We start from the raw sequence: 23,143 nt of genomic DNA on the forward strand, positions 1-23,143 counted from the left end.
GGTTTCGCTCTTATCACCCAGGCTGGAGTGCAGTGGCATGATTTCAGCTCGCTGCAACCTCCGCCTCCCAGGTTCAAGTGATTCTCCTGCCTCAGCCCGCCAAGTAGCTGGGATTACAGGAGCTTGCCACCACGCCCAGCTAATTTTTGTATTTTCAGTAGAGACAAGGTTTCACCATGTTAGCCAGACTGGTCTGGAACTCCTGATCTCAAGTGATCCACCTGCCTCGGCCTCCCAAAGTGCTGGGTTTACAGGTGTGAGCCACTGCACCTGGCTGATCCGTGTTATGTTTATAAGGGCAGAAAACACAGTTAGTCCTAAATTTAAGACGTGTAGTCATCAGTTTTTATCTTAATAATGATCTTTAGAGTTTCTGTGTAGTATAGCCAACATTTTATACAGGTAATCACAGATATATATTATTTTTATCACATGAATAAAGTTTTAGGTTATTTTAAATAACTAAATTTAGTATCTATATTTCAAATGCCTTGTTTTAGATATAACAGTATTGAATATTATTTAGATTTCTTTTTATCCTTTGGTTTTTTTGTATATTTTAATTTTCCCACAGAATTAAATATTTTGACTCTTTTATGAGTATTAATACATAGTGCCTTAATAATAGCCTCATTCTTTCTGTGTGTGTTTGTATATTTATACATATATATACACACACATATACACATATATACATATATACACACATATATACATATATGTAGACATATATATACATATATGTAGACATATATATACATATATATGTATAGCTCCAAAATGTAAGAAATTTGATTCCTTAATCTCTCTAAAAGTTACTTTAAGCAAAATTCCTCCAAATATTTTAGCAGTGTCTACACTGTCACATAGAAATGACCAGAATTAAAATTCTGCTTCTTGTTTAGAAAATCGAGAGTTGTGATTATGTGTTTCTAAAAAATATCATATAATGTCTCAAAATGAAAAATAATAGAAATCAAAAGTAATAAAATGAAACTTCATTTGGAAGATTAATCACCTTGTAGCGTGAATTCTAAATCCATCTCTCTTTTTCTTCCATTCAAATAGTGTCTACAGTGAAAAGTAAACATTGAATCCCAGCAGGAACTCCTTATCTTAAATAATTTCTCATTTTTTATTTTTTTAAAAAATCACTTCCAGACATCTCTCAAAAGGAGACATACAAATGACCAACAAGTATATGAAAAAATACTCAACATCAGTAATCACGGAAATGAAAATTAAAACCACAATTAAATATCATCTCACCCCAGATAGAATGACTGTTGTCAAAAGGACAAAAAATAACCAATTCTGACAAGGATATGGAGAAAGGAGAACTCTTATACACTATTGGTGGGAATGTAAATTAGGATAGCCATTATAGAAAACAGTATAGAGGGTCCTCAAAAACTAAAAATAGAACTATTGCATGATCTAGTAATTCCTCTACTGGATATATATCCAAAGGAAAGGAAATCACTGTATGCAGGAAATAGCTGCATTCTCATGTTTATCGTGGGCACTATTCACAATAGCCAAGATATGGAATCACCTAAGAATCCATTGACAGATGGATAAAGAAAATGTATATATACATATGTATATACATATACACACACGCACACACACATATACACACACAATGGAATATTATTCAGCCATAAAAAGAAGGAAATCTTGTCATTTGTGACAACAAACATGAACCTGGAAGACATTATGTTAAGTGAAATAAGCCAGGCACAGAAAAACAAATATTGCATGTTCTCACTCATGTGGAACCTGAAAAAGTTCAACTTATAGCAACAGAGAGCAGGTAGTGGTTACTAAAGGCCAGGAAGGGTCAGAGGGGGATAGCTAGAGGTTGGTTAATGGGTCCAAAATTACAATTAGCTAGGAGGAATAAGTTCTAGTGTTCTATAGCATTGTAGGGTAACTATAGTTAACAATTTATTGTATATTTTCAAATAGCTAGAAGAGCAAATTTTGAATATTCATAACAGAAATGATCAATAACATCATAAATATGCTAATTACCTTGATTTGATCATCACACATATACATGCATTGAGCTATCACTGTACCCCTTAAATATGCATATTTAGTATGTATCAATTAAAAATAATAAAAGGAAAACATTTACTTCCTTTATCCTTGCAGGTGAATTCAAGGTTCTTTATTACAAGCATAATTTCATCATTTGAAATAATTCCTTATTTTTAAAATCTTTAAAAAATATTTTGGAAACTGTTTTTCTTTCCAAATATTTTCTACTCTTTCTTTTTTTTTGTATTACCTTACATGCATGAGTTTGTATAAATCATAATATTTTATTCATATCATTCATCATTGGTCTAGCATAGCCTTTAACTATGACTTAGAAAAATACTCAGGTTATTCATTATTCTATACTTGCTTTCTGTTTGATTATTGACATTTGTCAAAACCCTCTTTCTAATGTGGATATTAGTCACCTGGTTACAATGTTGGCCTTTGACAGACGTATATCATTCATACAAATTTTAAAGATGGTCCCAAGGAAACCCAAGGCTTCAGGTCATTATTTTTTATGGTACTTAGTTTTTTAATAGGATCCATATTTTTTAACTTCCTCTCTGGCATATATGTAAGAAAAAATAGGGATGTACTTCTAAACGAATGATACAGTTAAGAAAACAAAAAGCTCCAAGAAGCTGTTCTTCAGATGTATTTTAAACTTCTGCCTTTTGGTTTATTTAGATTTGTCATTGTCTAAAACTATCTTCTGGTTTGTGTTCTAAGACATGTTAATGTGACTCAACAAACATTGAATTGCTGTTATGCTAGATGTCAGGGATAGAACAGTGGGCAAGACAGATATGGTTCCTATCCAGTGGAACTTAGAGTGCTGTGTAAAAGACAGACAATTAAATATACAGCTACAGTTCTTGCAATGCCATGATAGGAGGCAGAGATTGTTGAGGCACATAAGCAGAGCTACAGATCCAAACTTGATGAGCTAGGGACAGGTTCTTGGAAGAAAACACTTTTGTGTTACAATTTCCCTAATTTGAAGTTACCATTTATATAATATACATAATGTGCTTGAAATATTTAGAAGTGTTTCTAGAACTTCAGTGTGAAATATTTTAATGTCCTTTAAATTATTTGGATTCAAAATATTTCTATGATTATCACACTATTATAAACTATGGTATCCATAATAACGTATTTTAAATTTTTTACCTAAATTTGTATTTTGGTCCAAAATTGAGATAAAGGCTTTATTTCAAGGAATTGCTTTTTGGCCAGGTGCGGTGGCTCACACCTGTAATCCCAGCACTTTGGGAGGCCGAGGCAGGTGAATCAACCGAGGTTAGAAGTTTGAGACCAGCCTGATCAGCATGGAGAAAGCTCATCTCTACTAAAAATACAAAATTAGCCAGGTGTGGTGGCACGTGCCTGTAATCCCAGCTACTCAGGAGGCTGAGGCAGGAGAATCACTTGAGCCCAGGAGGCAGAGGTTGCAGTGAGCCGAGATTGCACCATTGCACTCCAGCCTGGGCAACAAGAGCAAAACTCCATCTCAAAAAAAAAAAAAAAAGAAAGAAATTGCTTTTTATTGATATATTTAATATGACCAGAGTAGATAAGGTGTTTCAGGGGCCTAATGTACAGGAAATAAACCATGATCTCAATGCAGTTCGTTTTTAAAGATCTGGCAACATCAACAAACTAAGGCTGTTATAGTACTCAGTATCTAATGCGGAAAGCAAAGTCAGGGATTCTCTAGTCAATAAGACAAAATTATAATGAAACTAGTATACAGCATATAAATATACTTGGGGTGCATTTGACCTAATTAAAGTGTTAACAGTTAATGAATACAGAAGAATTCAGTTGTAGAATATCTTTTGATGCCTAAGATTATCCAATAAGGTGAATTGGGTAAAGAAATAGAATAGTGGATATTTGACAGGTTTTCTGGTGATTTACTACTCTTTGAATAACCCTGCTTTGTTTCAAGAATTTCCATCTGCCTGAATTCTTTTTTTTTTTTTTTTTTTTTGACGGAGTCTTGCTCTGTCACCCAGGCTGGAGTGCAGTGGCCGGATCTCAGCTCACTGCAAGCTCCTCCTCTCGGGTTCACGCCATTCTCCTGCCTCAGCCTCCCGAGTAGCTGGGACTACAGGCACCCGCCACTTCGCCCGGCTAGTTTTTTTTGTATTTTTTAGTAGAAACGGGGTTTCACCGTATTAGCCAGGATGGTCTCGATCTCCTGACCTCATGATCCGCCCGTCTCGGCCTCCCAAAGTGCTGGGATTACAGGCTTGAGCCACCGCGCCCGGCCATCTGCCTGAATTCTAAATCCCTAAGACAGAACCTAGGAAATTTAAGTTCCTCAGTTTCCTTTGTAGCTCAGGCACAGGCGTTTGATTAGGTGAAGCACACTCACTTGTTTTCAGCACAGAATCAGTTTTGCTGGCAGGAGTAGCATCAGTGGTTTCAGGATCAAGTTCCTCATGGAGAAGAGAAGTAGCATTGGTATGGTGGCAAGAGCAGACATAATAAGGTTGAGTTTCTGGCAACATCCGAAGTATAGCATCTTGTGTTCCATGAGGGTAAAAATGGCGGCATTTTCTTCTGGCACCCCACGAGAGAGCGGCAGTTTTTATCATTAGCCTATTTCTGTGGTATGGCTTTGGTCATTGTTCCTGGAAGCTTAGTCTCAAGCCTGCCTGGTTCTTGACAATTTGAAACAACCTGTTTAATGCCTTTTCAGCTTCTAAGCAGCCAGAGGCTGCTTCTGTGACTAGTAACCAAGACCAAAAGTTAAAGCTTTTATAGTCCACTTCCTGGTGATATGAGTTAGGCAAAATAAAATTGGCTGGGTACGGTGGCTCATGCCTGTTATCCCAGCACTTTGGGAGGCTGAGGGGGGCAGATCACTGAGGTCAGGAGTTCGAGACCAGCCCCCTGGCCAACATGGTGAAACCCCGTCTCTACTGAAAAATACGAAAATTAGCCGGGCATGGTGGTGGGCGCCTGTAATCTCAGCTACTTGGAAGGATGAGGCAGGAGAATCGCTTGAACCTGGAAGGCGGAGGTTGCAGTGAGCCGAGATCACAGCCACTGCACTCCAGCCTGGGCAACAGACAGAGCGAGGTTCCATCTCAAAAATAATAATAATAATAGTAATAATAATAAATAAAATTGAAAAAGAGGATGAATGCAGATTAAGCTAGCCCACAAAGTAGAGGTAGAAGTATTACTCTGCTAAAAGGCACGCATCTGTCTGCATCTTAGAGTCTAATTGATTAAGAGTCTCATAATTTAGAAAGCCTTGGAGAGTTAAAAATGCTAATTGTTCTTATCCACTAAAACTAAAGCCAATACAAGCAGGGGAGTTCTGAGCTGTAACATGAAATAAGATCGATGTCTCAAGACTTCTCATTCTTCCAGACAAAGATTAGATATGTGATTCATTTACTTACTGGAGCTTACTATTCTTCATTGCTTTAAGAAGTGGTCACTAAGGTAAGGGTTAGGGAGATGGGCAGAACGTAGAGGCTGCTACCAAAGGTTGACAGTCTTCATGCTTATTTTTCTGTGGCTACTTGTGCATGGAAGTGACTGGAAACCAATTTGAAGCTTATAAAGTTTTTGAGTGAATTTTATTACCAAGAAACCCCAGGCCTGGCTAACTCTTTTCACCTCTTAAGTCCACCTCTGGGTCCCTAAACTCCTATTACCAGGAAGTGGACTATGAAAGCTTTTAAAGCCCCAAAGAAGGGCATCTTCCCCAATATCTCCACCTTAGAACAATGAGGCTCAGCGGAACCTAATGGAAAAACTAACACTGTAACCAAACATCCTTGATTTCAGTCTGGATGAGACCTTAGGGGACAGGTAGTGAGTGGATGTATTCTACAGATGGAAAGAAGGATGTGTATGCATTTTGCATAGCCAAAGGCGGGGAGGTGCTTGTTGTCTCTCCGGTATCTATCCTCCTGTTCTCTCTCTCTCTTTTTTTTTTTTTTTTGAGATAGAGTGTCCTGTCGCCCAGGCTGGAGTGCAGTGGCACGATCTCGACTCACTGCCACCTCTGCCTCCCGGGTTCAAGCGATTCTCATGCTTCACACCTCCTGAATAGCTGGGACTACAGCTTGGGCAATCCAACCGCGTTGGCCTCCTAAAGTACTAGGAGTATAGGTGTGAGCTACCGCACTTGGCTTCTCCTGTTCTTTTCTATTAACTGAAAAATTGTGTTCGGGGTGCAATGTACCAAGCAAAAAAAAAAAAAAAAAGTTATTTTCCAGACCATGTGACACCTTTCTGGTCTATATAAACCCTGTCTATTGGGTGTTACTTCCGAGAAAGTCATTGTTTTCCTGTTTAAAAGGAATAGGCTGAGCTGGCACTCTCGTTTTGCTCTTTTCTCTTCTCTCTTCTTCACATCTGGAGTGCAGATGTGATATGACAGCACCAGTGAAGACAAAACCACTCATGTAAGGTAGCAGAACAGAAAGAGAGAAAGAGCCTGGGTCCTTAGTATCACCAAGGACAAGCACTAGCCCAGAACTGCCTTAATCTGTATTTCTTTTTTTTTTTTTTTCTGAGACGGAGTCTAGCTTTGTCACCCAGGCTGAAGTACAGTGGCGCGATCTCAGTTCACTGCAACCTCTGCCTTCCGGGTTCAAGCAGTTCTCCTGCCTCAACCTCCCTAGTAGCTGGTGCCCGCAACCATGTCCAGCTAATTTTTGTATTTTTAGTAGAGATGGGGTTTCGCTGTGTTGGCCAGGCTGGTCTCAAACCCGTGACCTCGTGATCCACCCACCTCGGCCTCCCAAAGTGCTGGGATTACAAGCATGAGCCACCATGCCTGGCCTTTAATCTGTATTTCTTGATAATATGAGAAAAATTAAATCTCTTACTTATTTAAACCAGCTTGTTGGACTTTGGTTATTCAGAGCTGAACATACTCTAAAATGATATGGGTGTATTTAACCATTTATTTTTCCATTCTCCCATAAAAGTCTTGTTTCACTTTTGTAACTCATGACGTTATACTATAATTTGTTGTTTTTCTAGCTGTCTTTTCCATTAGATTGTGAGCTCCTTGAATCTGAAGAGACTATTATATATTCACCTTCATATCTTAATTTCTTGATGTAATGTCTAGCATGAAATAGCCACATATAGGTTTGATAAGTGAAACAAATTATTGCCATTTTTAGCAAGTTAAAACATACACTACAATTTATTCTCTGATGAAATCTCCATGGGTTTGGTAAAAGCAAGCGAGATATAAACAATTATTAAATAATAATTATTTAACTGCTTTTCATTTTAGTAAGCCAAATTTATCATCTGGCTAATAAGTTGGCTATTTTTAGTCAGACCAGTTCTTCTTTAATTAAGTGAAATATTCAGTTTGCCTTTTGGGTTGAATTTGTTTTAGTGTTGTCTTCTTTTTTTTTTTTTTTTTTTTTTTTTTTTTTTTTAGAGAGAGTCTCTGTCTCCTAGGCTGGAGTGCAGTAGCATAATTCTTGCTCACTGTAACCTCAAACTCCTGGGCTCAAGCAATCCTCCTGCTTCAGCCTCTTGAGCAGCTAGGAATACAGGTGTATACCACCATGCCCAATCTTCCCACCTCAGCTTCCCTCTTTTTTTTTCCTGAACTTTCTGAGAGTAAGTTGCAGACATAATGCCTATTTACCCCAAAATGAACATTTTAAAAATTATGACAGTCCATTTGGGTCTAGATCTTCTGGAGAAATACTTTAGAGTATATTTCTTTAAGATCCTTCAATGTGTATTTCCTAAATATACAAGGACATTCTCTAACGTAACTGCAGTATAATGAGCAAAACCAGGGTATTAACATTGATGCAATGCTATCATTTAAATCTTTCCATTTGTCCTAATAATGTCTTTTATGGCAAAAGGAAAAAAAATTCCTGGTGGACCAGTATCCTATTGGGGATCACACATTGCATCTAGTCATCATGTCTCTTTAGTATCCTTATTCTAGAGCAGTCCTTCAGTCTTTCTTCGTCTTTCATGTCCATGATGTTTTGAAAAGTATAGGCAGGTTATTTTATAGAAGGTCGTGTGAGCATTTTTTGATTGATAGCTCATCTAGATTCAACTCTTCTGGAGAAAAGAAGAAGAAATCATGTATCTCCTCAAAAATTTGGAACTTTTTGTTTTTTTTTTGGGGGGGGGGGAGGGACTCTCACTGTATCGCCCAGGCTGGAATGCAGTGGCACCATCTCAGCTCACTGCAACCTCTGCCTCCCATGTTCAAGCGATTCTTGTGCCTCAGCCTCCCAAGTAGCTGGGATTACAGGCGACCGCCACCACACCCAGCTGAATTTTTTTTTTTTTTTTTTTTTTTTTGTATTTTTAGTAGAGATGAGGTTTCACCATGTTAGTCAGGCTAGTCTCCAACTCCAGACCTCAAATGATCATAGCGCCTTAGCCTCCCAAAGTTCTGGGATTACAGCCGTGAGTCACCATGCCCAGCCAAAAATTTGTGTCTTAAGAGCTTTATCTTGACTCCAGCAAGATGTCTTACCTAGGACTCAACAGGTTTTTGTTGTTGTTTTATGGTATTTGTCAATGTGGGCACTATTGGCATTTTTGACAGGACAGTTCTTCACTATGCCAGACTGTCCTTCATGTTACAGAAGGTTTAGCATCTCTGGCTCCTGCCCACTAACCTCCAGTAGCATTCTCCAGTTGATGTGAACACGCAAAACACCCTCTTTTAAGAACCATTGTTATATAAAATTTAGAATCTTTAAATTAGGAGACCAGTCTTGCTTTTCATATAGGAGATAGTATAAGCAAAATTTCCAATTGTTTTCATTATCAGTAATTGGTAATTAAATGGCCAATAATAGAAGTTTTAGGTGAATTCTCTTCAGTTATTTAATTTGCTATATTTAATAATAAAGGGTTAAGTGGATCATATATGTTTTTATATAATCTGAAATGAGAATGCTATTAATTCTAATTAGAGTCAAGGATGCCACCTTAGATATCAGCTGAAATAAAATATCCCTGTAAGATTTATCTTAAAATTAGATATTTTACTATTACAAATTTTAGGGGGAAATGAGTGTCCTTGCATTTAATTCTAATTTTAGTGATGTTAATTATTCTCTTTTTTTTGTTTTCTTTCAGAACTGGTCCCTAGGAAAGACCTTCTTGTAGAAAATGTGCCATATTGTGATGCACCAACTCAGAAGCAATGAGTTTTCTAGAATACAACAAGTCTTTGCACTTTTTAACTTTAAAATCTACAACTCTGGCAAAAGTGCTGGAAATGCAGACATTTTTCTCTGAACTGACATATTGAAAATGAATGAATTACAGAATAGCTTCATATTTAAATTTCATGTTAAAAGGTCATTGCTGAGAACTAAAGAACATAATTAAGTATTTCTAAAGGAAATTAGATAAGAAAACATTTCATTTTCATTGAAAATCAAATTTCATAAAGCAAAATAAACGCTTAGGGAGATATATTCACTCTTTGACCTTGATGAGTATTTGGTCTTACTGTAGCTATTTGAGAATGTGGTGCTTTTACAAATTGGTGAGTTTTCCTGCCATGTGAAATGCAATTATTACATTTAAATTATTAGATTAAAATGATATTTAGTCCTAAAAAATATTAAATTAGTCAAAAAAATCACAGTGTGTGCCAGCTCTCTACAGAAAGTGGCCTTTGTTTTCTAAAGCACTGGTATTATTTCTGTAGCTAATATATAATTGTACAGTTTCTTTTTAGAGATAGAGAGTATCTCTGTGTTCTTATAAAGACTTTTTTTTATCAGTCTTCTGGAAATAGATGAATTCACCTAGGGTCACTATGGAATAAAGAAATCCTAATTTAAAGAGGAAATAGTGGCCTTTGATCAAACTAAGTAATATGGCCTTAGTAGAATTAGCTGTATTTAGACCAAGTTAGACTTTACTGTGAAATGTAGTAGGTGTCTACATTCTCTTCGTTTTCATTAATGAAACTTAAATGGCTTCTCTTCTTCCACATGTCCTGTCCTTGAGAAGATGGATAGTATCACAAAAGGGCCTGGCAGTCTACCATCTAACACTAGGAACTGTAAAATCCTGTTTAATATTCTTGTTGTTTCTCTTTTATCTGTGTATCTTTGCCATTCTATTTTCTCAGTGAATAGTATGTTTTCTCCCATTCACTGATAAATTCTCTCATTTGATGATGATACAGGGTTTTTAATTTTTGCAAGATTCTCAATGCAAGCATTGTTATGTATCTAGAAGTTATACCTAGAGAAAAATTAAAGTTGTTTCAAATTTGAAATTTGCCCTTATAAGAGAATGTTGAATGTCATCACACTATATAATCACTATATAAATGTGCTGACTTACAGTTATTTTAGTGTCTATATGACATATTTTGAGGAAAGTTGGCTGATGTTATTTAAATTTAATATATATTCTATATTTTAGTGTTATTGAATATTTTATCTATGAGCTTTTTTTCTTTAACCTGAATTCCGTGGTTCCATTTTTCATTCACATTAATTTAAATAACTCCAGATTGCTTTCTTATAGTCATTATTAGTAGCAAATGAGATTAATAATTCACATGGTTATTAAAGATAGTGGCTTAGAGATTTTAAGACTCATTGATATAGGGCTGGGCACGGTGGCTCACACCTGTAATCCCAGCACTTTGGGAGGCCGAGGCAGGCGGATCACAAGGTCAGGAGTTTGAGACCAGCCTGGCCAATATGGTGAAACCTCCTCTATAATAAAAATACAAAAATTAGCCAGGTGTGGTGGCAGGCGCCTGTAGTTCCAGGTACTCAGGAGGCTGAAGCAGAAAAATCGTTTGAACCCGGGAGGCAGAGGTTGCAGTGAACCGAGATTGTGCCACTGCACTCCAGCCTGGGGGACAGAGTGAGACTCTGTCTCAAAAAAAAAAAAAGGTATATTGATATAGGTAGGTAGATATGATATTGTACTTTCATGCCATAAGACTACACAATAAAGTTCCTGGCCGGGCACAGTGGCTCACGCCTGTAAATCCCAGCACTTTGGGAGGCTGAGGCAGGCGGATCACCTGAGGTCGGGAGTTCTAGACCAGCCTTACCAACATGGAGAAACCTGTCTCTACTAAAAAAAATACAAAATTAGCCAGGCGTGGTGGCACGTGCCTGTAATCCTAGCTACTTGGAAGACTGAGGGAGGAGAATCGCTTGACCTAGGAGACGGAGGTTGCGGTGAGCCGAGATCACGCCATTGCACTCCAGCCTGGGCAACAAGAGTGAAACTCCATCTCAAAAACAAATAAATAAAGTTCCTGTGAAGTATATAAACATGTCAACAACAGGCTTGAGTGTCACAAAATTGTGAAAGATGTGGCACTCTATTCTTTATATAGCATATGCTAATTTAGTTATTTTTTGAGATTGAGTTTTGCTGTGTCACCCAGGTTGGAGTTCAGTGGCGCGATCATGGCCCACTAAAGCCTTGACCCCCGGGGCTCAGCAGTTCTCCCTAAGCCTCCCAAATAGCTGAGGCTAGAGGTATGCACCACCACACCTATTTTTTTTTTTATTTTTAGTAAGGACAAGGTCTCACTATGTTGGCCAGGCTGGTGTCAGATTCCTGAGCTCAGGTGATCCTCCCACCTTGGCCTCCCAAAAAGCTGGGATTACAGGTATAAGCCACCACACCCTGCCTATTCTTACATATTTATATTTCAAATGGATTTTAACTGGTTATTTAATAGTTTAATTAGATAAAGTAATTCATGGCAGGGTATGGTGGCTTATGCCTGTAAATCTCAGCACTTTGGCAGGCTGAGGCGGGTGGATCACCTAAAGTTGAGAGTTCGAGACCAACTCGACCAACATGGAGAAACCCCATCTCTACTAAAAATGCAAAATTAGCAGGATGTGGTGGCGCACACCTGTAATCCCAGCTAGTCAGGAGGCTGAGGCAGGAGAATTACTTGAGCCAGGGAAGCGGAGGTTTCAGTGAGCCAAGATCGTGCCACTGCACTCCAGCCTGAGAGAACAAGACTCCGTTTCAAAAAAAGAAAAAAATAAAACTTTTTTACACATGGGTATCTCACCATGTTGCCCAGGCTGGTGTGCAGTATCTATTCATAGGCACAATCATAGCACACTGCAGCGTAGAATTTCTGACCTCAAGCGATCTGCCTTAGGCTCCCAAGTAGCTAGGACTACAGGTGCATGCCACCATAACCAGTGTTAATTAAATGTTTTTTATTTGGTTATTTTTTTTTTAAGTTTTCTGTATTCACACAAGGGGTTGCCCAAATATAATTTTGCTTTGACTGTTGAGATCTAGTGAAAGTGGGGTATATGAATTCTAATTGCAAATATCCAGGCTCAGAGGCCCAGCAGGACTTTCTAAAACAATCTTTTAGCGGAAGTTAGAAATGGTATATAGCAGGAGAGTCGGATTTGAGAAGCATATGTAGATTCAAAGCTGAGGGAATATGGCAGGTAGTTTGTACATCTAATTCAGAACATTAAAATTAAGATTTTAGTCAAACTGTGTTTAAGTTGGTTCTTATTTTCCTGTAGATGCATCTCACAGCATCAGTACAATACCAAAAAAGCACACGAGAATAAGAATATGTGGAATTTCCATACCTATTGACAAAGCACATAATTTAACTCTAAATACAAAGCCATAGGTCAATAAAGAAATGAAGATTCCAGTTCTGAAGGCGAGTTTTCTGAAGCCAAAGTGGATACATGCAAAATTAATATAGTTTTACTGTATATCAGTTGTTACCAGTCAGAAATGGAAACATCCTATTTATAATAGCAAACAAAACTGTAAAATAGACTTTTTAAAGTCTGGGAATAGACTTTTAAAATAAGCTATAACACTTAAAAAGGAGAGATATACTATGTTCCCAGATAAGACAATTGAAAATTCTGGAGATGACAGTTTTTCAAAAATATATTGAGGCCAGCTGCGGTGGCTTACGCCTGTAATCCTGGCACTTTGTGAGGCCAAAGCGGGCAGATCAGCTGAGATTGGGAGTTCAAGACCAGACTGACCAACATGGAGAAACCCCGTCTCTACTAAAAATACAAAATTAGCCAGGTGTGGTGGTGCATGCCTGTAACCCCAGCTACTCGGGAGGCTGAGGCACGAGAATCACTTGAACCTGGGAGGCGGAGGTTGCAGTGAGCTGAGATCGCACCATTGCACTCCAGCCTGGGCAACAAGAGCGAAACTCCATCTCAAAAAAAGAAAAAAAAATTCTCAAAATCCCAACAGATTGACAAATACATCCACATAAAAATATAAAACTTCTGTATTCTGTGAAAGCTACTATAAATAAAGTTTAGAGAAAGTTATTTGCCACCTATGTCAGGATTAAAATAGTTAATTGATCCTATGAATCAATTAGCAAAACAACTCGATGGAAAGATGGGCAAATGATACAAATAAGAAATTCACAAAAGAAGAAATACTGAGTCTCTAGTGATGAGGGAAATGTAAATTAAAATGAAACATGTTTGTTCATCAAGTTGTCACAAGTTAAAGAAACATATCCAGTATTTGTAAAGGTTGTAAGACTGTAAGAAAATAGGCACTGCCATATCATTTTTAAAGGAATATAAATTATATGGCCTTTTCTTTCTTTGGGTTTTTTGTTTGTTTGTTTTTGTTTTTTAAGAGACAAGGTCTCTCCGTGTTGTCTAGGCTGGTCTTGAACTTCTGGACTCAAGCAATCTTCCCAACATCATTAATAGCTGAGAGTAGAGACTCGAGCCACCACACCTGACTATGGGGCCTTTTTGAAAGGAAAATTGACATCATCAAAATTTTAAATATATTCAGTCTATTTCTCAACTCACAAGAATACTAATAAATGTGTATTCAGATATATGTACAGAAATTGCTGTAGCATTGTAATTTTAAACAATTTAAAACAGATAAATTTCCAAAGTTAGGGTACGATGAAAGAAAAGATGGCTTATTTATACTCTGGAATATTTTCCAAGAGTTGAAAAGGATGAGGATACACACACACACACACACACACACACACACACACACACACACACACACACACACACACACACAGAGATTGGGTATCCCTAATCCAGAAATTCAAATGCTCCAAAGTCCAAAACTTTCTGACCTACCAACATGACTGATGCTCAAAGGAAATGGCCACTAGAAGATTTCAGATTTTCAGATTTGGAATGCTCGACCTGTAAATATATAATGCAAGTAAGCCAAAATACAAAAAAAAAAAAAAAAAAAAAAAATCCGAAACACTTCTGATCCCAAGTATTTCAGAAAAGGGATATTCATCGTGTGTGTGTGTGTGTGTGTGTGTGTGTGTAAGCAGGTGTTGCTAGGAATTCACTTATATACAAGAAAACCATTTTTGTATACGTCTTTGCATATGTATGTATGTATGGGTAGAAACGATACATGATAAATGTTAGTAGTTAATCGGGGAGGAAAAGAGATTTAGGGAAGGAAGCAGTAAATGAGAACTTTTATTCCATTTACTCCTGCACGTTTAAATATTGTTTACAGTGAGTATATCAACATGTAAGTGTTAAAAGACAATAAGCTACTAGTGATTTTTAATATAAAATTATTATAAAATATTTTAAATGTTAGCAAATAATATAGCACACTCATGAACCTAATTCCCATGTTTGACAGTTGTTACATTTTGCCATATTTGTTTAAAGGTCCAAGTCATAAAATCTTGTAAAGCTAAACCCCACCGTTCTCTTTCTCCTCTCTCTCCAGGGAGAATTACTGTTTTTTAGATTGTGGATATCATTCCCATACTTGTGTTTATACTTTTACCAAGTGTGTATATATTCAAAAAACCATTGTTTTGTGATTTTAAAATGTAAATAAATGGTGTTATGCTCCATGTATTCTGCAGCTTTTCATCATACGTTAGGTTTTGGTGATTTCGCCATAATTTGGCATGAATTTAGGTATTTTATGTTTTATTCCATGGTAAAAGTAAACAAGTTTTATTCATGTCTCTGTTGATGAGTGATAGTATTGTCTCCAGTTTTTTTATGTTGCAAACCAATTTTCAAAAAACTCCAGCACATAGATTTTTACGCCCATGAAAAAGTTTACCTGGTTACACACCAAGAAGCAGAACTGTTGAGTCCTAGGGTACGTGCATATTCAGCTTTTCCAGAAGTTTTTAAATTGCTCTTTAAAATAGTTGTACCAGTTTACATTCCAATGGACAGTGTGTGAAAGTTCCCATTTCCCCACATCCTCACTGTTACGTATGATTTTTCTCATTGTCAAACTAATGGATATAAAATGGTATATTGTTTTAATTTGCATTTCTTTATTACTGGGGAGGCAGATCGTCTTGTCATATGTTTATTGGCCATTATGGTTTTCCATTATGAATGTAAGTCTATATCTTTTGTCCTCTTTTCTCTATTGGGTTGTCTGGCTTTTTCTGACCAATCCTTTATATATTCTGAATACTAATCCTTTGTTAATTCTCTTTTTCCAATATGTGGCTTGTCTTCCGTTTATGATAAACTTGACGGGGCTAAGGGATGCCCATATAGCTGGTAAATATTAGTTCCGGGGTGTCTGTGAGGGTGTTTCTAGAAAAGGTTAGCATTTCACTTGGTAGTCTCAGTAAAGAATGTCACTCTCACCAGTGTGGGTGGGCATCATCCAATTTTTTGATGTCCAGACTAGAATCAAACAGATGAGGAAGGGCAAATTTGCTCTCTCTGCTTGAACTAAGACATCTATCTAGTGATATCACTGCTCCTGGTTCTCAGGCTTTCAGGCTAAGACCAGGACTTCCACTGTCAGTTCCCAATTCTCAGGCCTTTGGACTCAAGCTAAATTACACCACCAGTTTTCCTGGTTCTTCAACTTGCACATGGAAGATTGTTAAACTTCTTAGCTTCTGTAACTGTGTGAGCCAGTAGCTGTAATGGATTTCCTCTATCAGTCAATACATAGGTATAAATACACATATATCCTATTGATTCTCTTTGTCTGGAGACATTGACTAATACTATGTTGAAAACAGAGTAGGTTTGTGAAGACAGAGGAGTTCTGGACATGTCTTGATTGAGATGCTTATTAGATATCGAAGTGGAGATGTTAAAAGGACATTGGATATAACATCTGGAGTTTAGTACGTGATCTGAGCTGGAGATATAAATTTGGGATTTATTAGTGTAGATAAAATACTTAAAATCATGACATTGGGTGATATCATCAACAAATCTATTATAGATAAGAAGAAAGGTCAAAAATTAGGTCCTGGTTGCTCTGATGTTGACAGGTTAAGGGAACAGGGAGCAACAAACACAAGAGACAGAAAAGGTAAGGTAAGGATGAATGAAAGATAGGATTAAAATGAGGAGAATGTTGAGCAAAAGTTGGCAAACTATAACTCACAGAGGCCAAATCTGACTTGCTGCCCTTTATTTGTTTACGTATTGTCTATGGCTATTTTCACACTGTAGTCAGTACAGGCAGAGTTGAGTAATTGCAAAAGAGATTATAAGGGCCTCAAAGTTTAGAGTTGCTGTCTGGTACTTTACAGAAAAAGTTTGCTAATCTCTGGTATAGAGTCCTGGAAACCAAGTTTCATTGAAGAGGAAATGGTACCCTTTGCCAAATGCTACTGAGAGGCCAAGTAAGATTTAGATTAAAACTTGCCTGTTGGATTTAGCAACATGGAGGTAACTGATGAATTTGGCAAGACAGTTTCAGTGAAACTGTCTTGGAGAAACACTGTAGGCTCATGTTGATTCTCCCCCAAATTGATCTCTACATTGACTGTAATTGCAATTAAAATTCCAGTAAGATTTAAGGAACTAGTAAAACTGAAAAATGTATGAGGACTAATAAAGGTCCATAAATAGCTAAATCAGTCATAACAAAGATTAAAATTAGATCTCCATATCCAAAAAAACTTTGATCCATGCCTCATACCATATACAAAAATTAAAAATCAATATTTAGAACTAAATGTAGAACCTATGTGAACCCCCAAAATTTGAGACAGGTCTCAGTTAATTTGAAAAGTTTATTTTGCCAAGGTTGAGGATGTGTGCTCATGACAGCCTCAGGAAGTCCTGATGCTATGTGCCCAAGGTAGTCAGGACAAAACTTGGTTTTATACATTTTAGGGAGACATGACACATCAATCCATGAGAGACAAAGGCAGCATTCTTTTGAGTTTCTGATTAGCCTTTCCAAAAGAGGCCATCAGATATGTATTTATCTCAGTGAGCAGAGGGATGGCTTTGAATAGGATGGGAGGCAGGTTTGCCCTAAGCAGTTCCCAGCTTGAATTTTCTTTCCGTTTAGCTTAGTGATTCTGGGGGCCCAAGATATTTTCCTTTCACACCTAAAACTACAAAACTACTTGAAGCAAACAAGAGAAAAATCTTTGTGACCTTTTTTAGGAAAAGATTTTTTAGATACAACACTAAAAGCATAATATATTTTAAAGAAACAAACTGAACTTCATAAAAATGTTTTGCTCTGTAAAAGTAACTATTAAGAGAATGAAAACACAAGCCACAGACTTGGAGAAAATATTTATAAATTGTGTATCTGATAACTTTTACCCACAATATATAAAGAACTTTCAGTAATGAGAAAACAACCCAATTTTAAAAATAGATAAATATTTGAACAGACACTTCCTCCGAAAAGATACTCAAGTGGAAAATAAGCATATGAAAAGCTGTTCAACATCATTAGTCACTGGACATTAAAAATTACAATGAAATACTACCACATACCTATTAGAATGGCCAATATTAGAATGGTTGACCATACCAAATGTTGGCAAGTCTTATGCCTCAGCCTCTTTAGTAGCTGAGATTACAGGCATGTGTCACCACACTTGGCTAATTTTTGTATTTTTGGTAGAGATAGGTTTCACCGTATTGTCCAGACTCATCTCAAACTCCTGACCTCAAGTGATCCGTCTGCCTCGGCCTCCCAGAGTGCTCAGATTATAGACATGAGCCACCACACCCGGCCTGGGATTTTCATAAGTTGATTATGGGAATGTAAAAGAGCAGAACAACTTTGGAAAACTGTTCACCTTCTTTCCTTTTTTTTTTTTTTTCCTGAGACAGAGTCTTGCTTTGTCACCCAGGCTGGAGTGCAGTGGTACAATCTCAGCTCACTGCAACCTCCACCTCCCAGGTTTAAGCAATTCTCCTGTCTCAGCCTCCTGAGTAGCTGGGATTACAGGCGCGTGCCACCACGCCTGGCTAATTTTTATTTTTATTTTTTGTTTTTTTAGTAGAGACAGAGTTTCACCATGTTGGCCAGGCTGGTCTCGAACTCCTGACCTCGTGAACTGCCCACCTTGGCCTCCTAAAGTGCTAGGATTACAGGCGTAAGTCACCGTGCCCGTCTGCTCAGTTTCTTAAAAAGTTAAACACATACCTCACATATAATCCAAATTTTCTACTGCTAGTATTTACCTAAGAAAAATGAAAGAATTTTCTATACAAAGATTTATTTACATATATTAGCTTTATTTGAAATGGTCAGAAACTGGAAATAACCCAAATATCATCAACAGATGAAGGGATGAATTGCAGTATATCCATACAAATGCAAACAATGGAATACTTCTGAGGAATAAAAAGAAACAGCAATAGCTATATGTCACCTCATGGATGAATCTCAAGATATTTATCCTGAGTGAAAGAAACCAGACCAAAAAAAAAAAAAAAAAAAAATGTATATTATATGACTCCCATTTATATGAAATTTTAGAAACTACAAACTAATTCATAGTGTTACTGGCAGGTGCCCCAGATTCTTGCAATCCCCCAGTATAGAAATCAAGAGAGATCACCAAACATAGCAGCAAAGGAAACTTTATTCAACTTGTGCACAAGGAGCCAGCACCATGAAAGCAAAAGGAATGGGCCGCTCCTTGAGGGTAGTGTGTGGATTAGTTTTAATGAGTCTCTCTATAGGAAAGGGTTGGGTCAGCGCATGTATGGGAGGGTTTTTTCTAGCACTTGCACAGTGGCTCCACATGCTTCTTCATACATCCGATGTAGCATTAGTATTTTAAATCTTCATGGTCTGGGTGTGATTGTTAGCATTAAAATGAGGAAGGGGTAACTGTAAGTTGGAGATGAAGTCTAGCTGCACATGCAGAGCCCTGGGGAGGTCCCTAGCTCCCTGAGGGACAAAGTTGTTTTTAATAGTTTCTTAGGCATTTTGTTACTAATTGGCTGAGAGGTAAGCTAGCACTTAAGCAAGGGGCTTTTGTTCTTTTCCTCCAGACCACATTAAAACGGAACCAACCAGCCTGCCTGTCTCAATAGTGACAGAAAGCAGATCAGTGGTTTCCAAGAGATGAGGGCAGAGGGACAGGTGGGCGAGAGGGATTAAGAATGGGCATGAGGTAATTTGGGGAGGATGATATAGTTTGGATATTTGCTACCCTCAAATCTCATGTTGAAATGTAATCCCATTGTTGGAGGTGGGGACTGGTCGGAGGTATTTGGATCATAGGCATGGATCCCTCATGCATGGCTTAGCACCATCACCTTGGTGATGAGTGTGTTCTCTCTCTGGTAGCTCATGAGAGACCTGGTTGTTTAAAACAGCTTGGCACGTCTCCCCATCTCTGTTGCTCCTACTCTTGCCCTGTGATAAGCCGGCTCCCTCTTCATCTTCTTTCATGAGGCCTCATCAGAAGTGGAGCAGATGCTGGTGTCATGCTTGTACAGCCTGCAGAATGGTGAGCCAATTAAACCTCTTGTCTTTAGGAATTGCCCAGCCCCAGGTATTCCCTTATAGCAACGCAAACAGACTGATACAGAGGTAATGGAGGCAATTTATTTTAACATATTTGTGAATCTCCTTATATGTAGTTCCACCTTGCTTTTAACCACTTCCTTCATTAGTCATTAACTTTTCACTTTACACTAAATGCTTACTAAAATATAATTACATATTCAACATTTTCTTTGTTCACCACTGCTTCTTGAATCCTTCTTCCTTTTTGAATTCAATTTCCTCCTTCTTGAAGTACGTTCTTAATAGTTTTTTCAGTGAAACTGTCCCTAAAAATATTTATCTTCACCCTTAATCCTGAATAATAGTTTGGTATAGAATTCTACATAGGCTTTATTTTCCTTTAACACTTCACAGATAATATTGCATTATCTTTTACCCTCTCATTTTACTGCTGAAAAGTCTATTATCTCTTTGCAAATCCTTTTGGCTAATCCACCCTTTCTTTATGATTGCTTGTAAGATTTTTGTCTTTTCTTTGGTATTCTAGGTAGAGGTTTTATTTTTATTTATCCCACTCAACACTTGGTCTATTTCCTCTTACTGAGGATTTATGTTGTGCATCAATTCTAGAAAATTCTCATCCATTTTCAAATACTACCTCACAAAAACTCTCTATTCTTTCTTTCTTTCTTTTTTTTTTTTTTTTTGAAATGGATTCTCACTCTGTTGCCCAGGCTGGAGTGCAGTGACAGGATCTCAGCTCACTGCAACCTCTGCCTCCCAGTTCAAGTGGTTCTCCTGCCTCAGCCTCCCGAGTAGCTGGGACTACAGGTGTGCACCATCATGCCCAGCTAATTTGTGTATTTTTAGTAGAGATGAGGTTTTGCCATGTTGACCAGGCTGGTCTTGAATTCCTGATCTCAAGTGATCCGCCCTCCTCGGCCTCCCAAAGTGCTGGGATTACAGGTGTGAGCCACCACACCCTACCATCTCTATTCTTTCCTACAAGAATTCTTGTCAGACATCTCTCATTGTGCTTCATTCTGGTTAATTTGCTTAATTTCACAAATTTGGTACCTGCTCTAATTCACTACTCTCCTTAGTTGTGTCTAATCAGCTGTTTATCCACACCATGTATTTCTTATTTAATTTTATTGAGTTTATTTTTTAATTGCTACATTATTAGAAATAAGTTGTTAGGAAAATTCATTGTTCCTTTTTCACAGTGATTTGTTTAATTTTGGTTCCTCATTTATTTCACCATTTAAAGATTCTAATTTATACTTTCTTTCAGAATGTCCTAACCTATCGAGTACTGCATGGTCAATACTCCTCTTTGCTCACCACACATTCTTTCCTCATGTGTCTTGTCATTTTTTATTGTGGGTACATCTTGAATGGCAATTGTTAATTCTATGAAGATATGTTGAGTTGTGGATTGTGGGAACGTCCCTCCAAATAGATTTTGTGCATGCCTTTGCTAGGCACCCTGAGGGTATTTTGGAGACTTCCATACCATACAAATCATTTAAAATTAAATTGCCTGGTGCAGTGGTTCATGCCTGTAATCCCAGAAGGGGATTTTGGAGGACGAGGCAGGAGGATTGCTTGAGCCCAGGATTTCAAGATCAGCCTGGGCAACACTGCAAAACCCCATATCTACAAAAATTTTAAAAATGAGCCGCGCTCGGTGGCACATGCCTGTAATCTCAGCTACTGGGGGGGCTGAGGTGGGAGGATCACTTGAGCCCAGGGAGGTGGAGGCTGCAGTGAGCCATGATGGTACCACTGGACTTCATCCTAGGTGACAGAGTGAGACCCTATCTCAAAAAAATAAAAATAAAGTAAAATAAGTTTATTTAAATGTAATTAAATGCCATCTAAATCACCACATGTGTGGCAGTTTTTTTGTTTTGTTTTGTTTTGTTTTGTTTTTTGAGATGGAGTCTCACTCTGTCACCCAGGCTGGAGTGCAGTGGCATGATCTTGGCTCACTGCAACCTCTGCCTCCTGGGTTCAAGCGATTCTCCTGTCTCAGCCTCCCAAGTAGCTGGGACTACAGAAGCCTGCCACCACGCCCAGCTAATCTTTGTATTTTTAGCAGAGATGGGTTTTCACCATATTGGTCAGGCTGGTCTTGAACTCCGGACCTCAGGTGATCCACCCGCCTCGGCCTCCCAAAGTGCTGGGATTACAGGCGTGAGCCACTGTACCCGCCATGGTGTGGCAATTTTTATCTCTCACCAGTGATTTTTTCCCCCTACCCAGAGTCCCTGGAACCTTGCTGTCCTTAGGCTTATGGGGAGAGTTTCTCATCCGCCTTTCCTGGCACTTACAATCTTTTGAAGGGTCCTAGCTTTATGCCAAGCCAAAAACGTAGTTCTGCTCTCTGCTGCACTCACCACTTACGGATATGTGTAGCTATTAGGGTTTATTTCTAAGTTCCCTAATTACCTCCAGGACTACATCAGTGTCAGTGTACAGTTATGCACTACTTTGCTTTCAGATCTCTTTTCTTTCTGGCATATGGGAATTCACAAGAACTCCCTTCTTGTGAGTTCAGCCATGTAGTACGTGCCAGAATGCAAAGAAATAACAAATGATTAGTGGGGTCATGTTAAAAGGACACAGAGGTCAGATTGAAGGAAGACTTGCTGATCAAACATGGGACTATTTATCATCAAAAATAATAATGACCATGATAGACTAGCACACTGTATAAAAAATAATAATAATCCGACTGGGTGCGGTGGCTCACACCTGTAATCCCAGCACTTTGGGAGGCCGAGGCGGGCGGATCTCCTGAGGTAGGGAGTTCGAGACCAGCCTGACCAACATGGAGAAACCCCATCTCTACTAAAAATACAAAATTAGCCGGGCGTGGTGGTACATGCCTGTAATCCCAGCTACTACTCGGGAGACTGAGGCAGGAGAATCGCTTGAACCCAGGAGGCAGAGGTTGTGGTGAGCCGAGATCACGTCATTGCACTCCAGCCTGGGCAACAGGAGCAAAACTCCATCTCAAAAAATAATAATAATAATAATAATCTATTAGTTCATAAAGATACTCAAAGAAAGAGAGAGAGGTAAAAGGGGGGGAAGCTCATTTTTGTTCTCCAACTTTTAACTTTAGCTTTGAAGTTTTTCAAAATAAAATGTTGGAGGAAATTAAAATTGAATCTCATACATAATTTTGTTATGGGTAGGGTTCTATTAACTTAGTCTACATGTTGCCAAACTCAGAATTCCAGATACCAATTCTTTTTTTGTTTTTCTTTTCTTTATTATTCTTATTATTATTCTTATTCTTATTATTATTATTATTTTGAGACAGGGCATTACCCTGTCACTCAGG

The 23,143-nt window shown here is 38.0% G+C and overlaps 1 protein-coding gene across 2 annotated transcripts in view; it reads left to right on the forward strand.

Annotated features, from left to right (window-relative positions):
- The window catches only part of LYRM7 (LYR motif containing 7), a 45,450-nt gene extending 34,489 nt beyond the window's left edge, over positions 1-10,961 (forward strand). For both annotated transcript variants that reach the window (XM_012002435.1, XM_012002434.1), the window contains one exon: positions 9,172-10,961. In XM_012002435.1, coding sequence (XP_011857825.1) covers positions 9,172-9,242 — 71 coding nt within the window. In that variant the 3' untranslated portion in view covers positions 9,243-10,961. The remainder of the gene's footprint in view (positions 1-9,171) is intronic.
- The last annotated feature ends 12,182 nt before the right edge of the window (positions 10,962-23,143 follow it).

This window comes from Mandrillus leucophaeus, unplaced genomic scaffold, assembly GCF_000951045.1.
Source record: "Mandrillus leucophaeus isolate KB7577 unplaced genomic scaffold, Mleu.le_1.0 Scaffold688, whole genome shotgun sequence".
In the NCBI taxonomy this organism is placed as follows: domain Eukaryota; kingdom Metazoa; phylum Chordata; class Mammalia; order Primates; family Cercopithecidae; genus Mandrillus; species Mandrillus leucophaeus.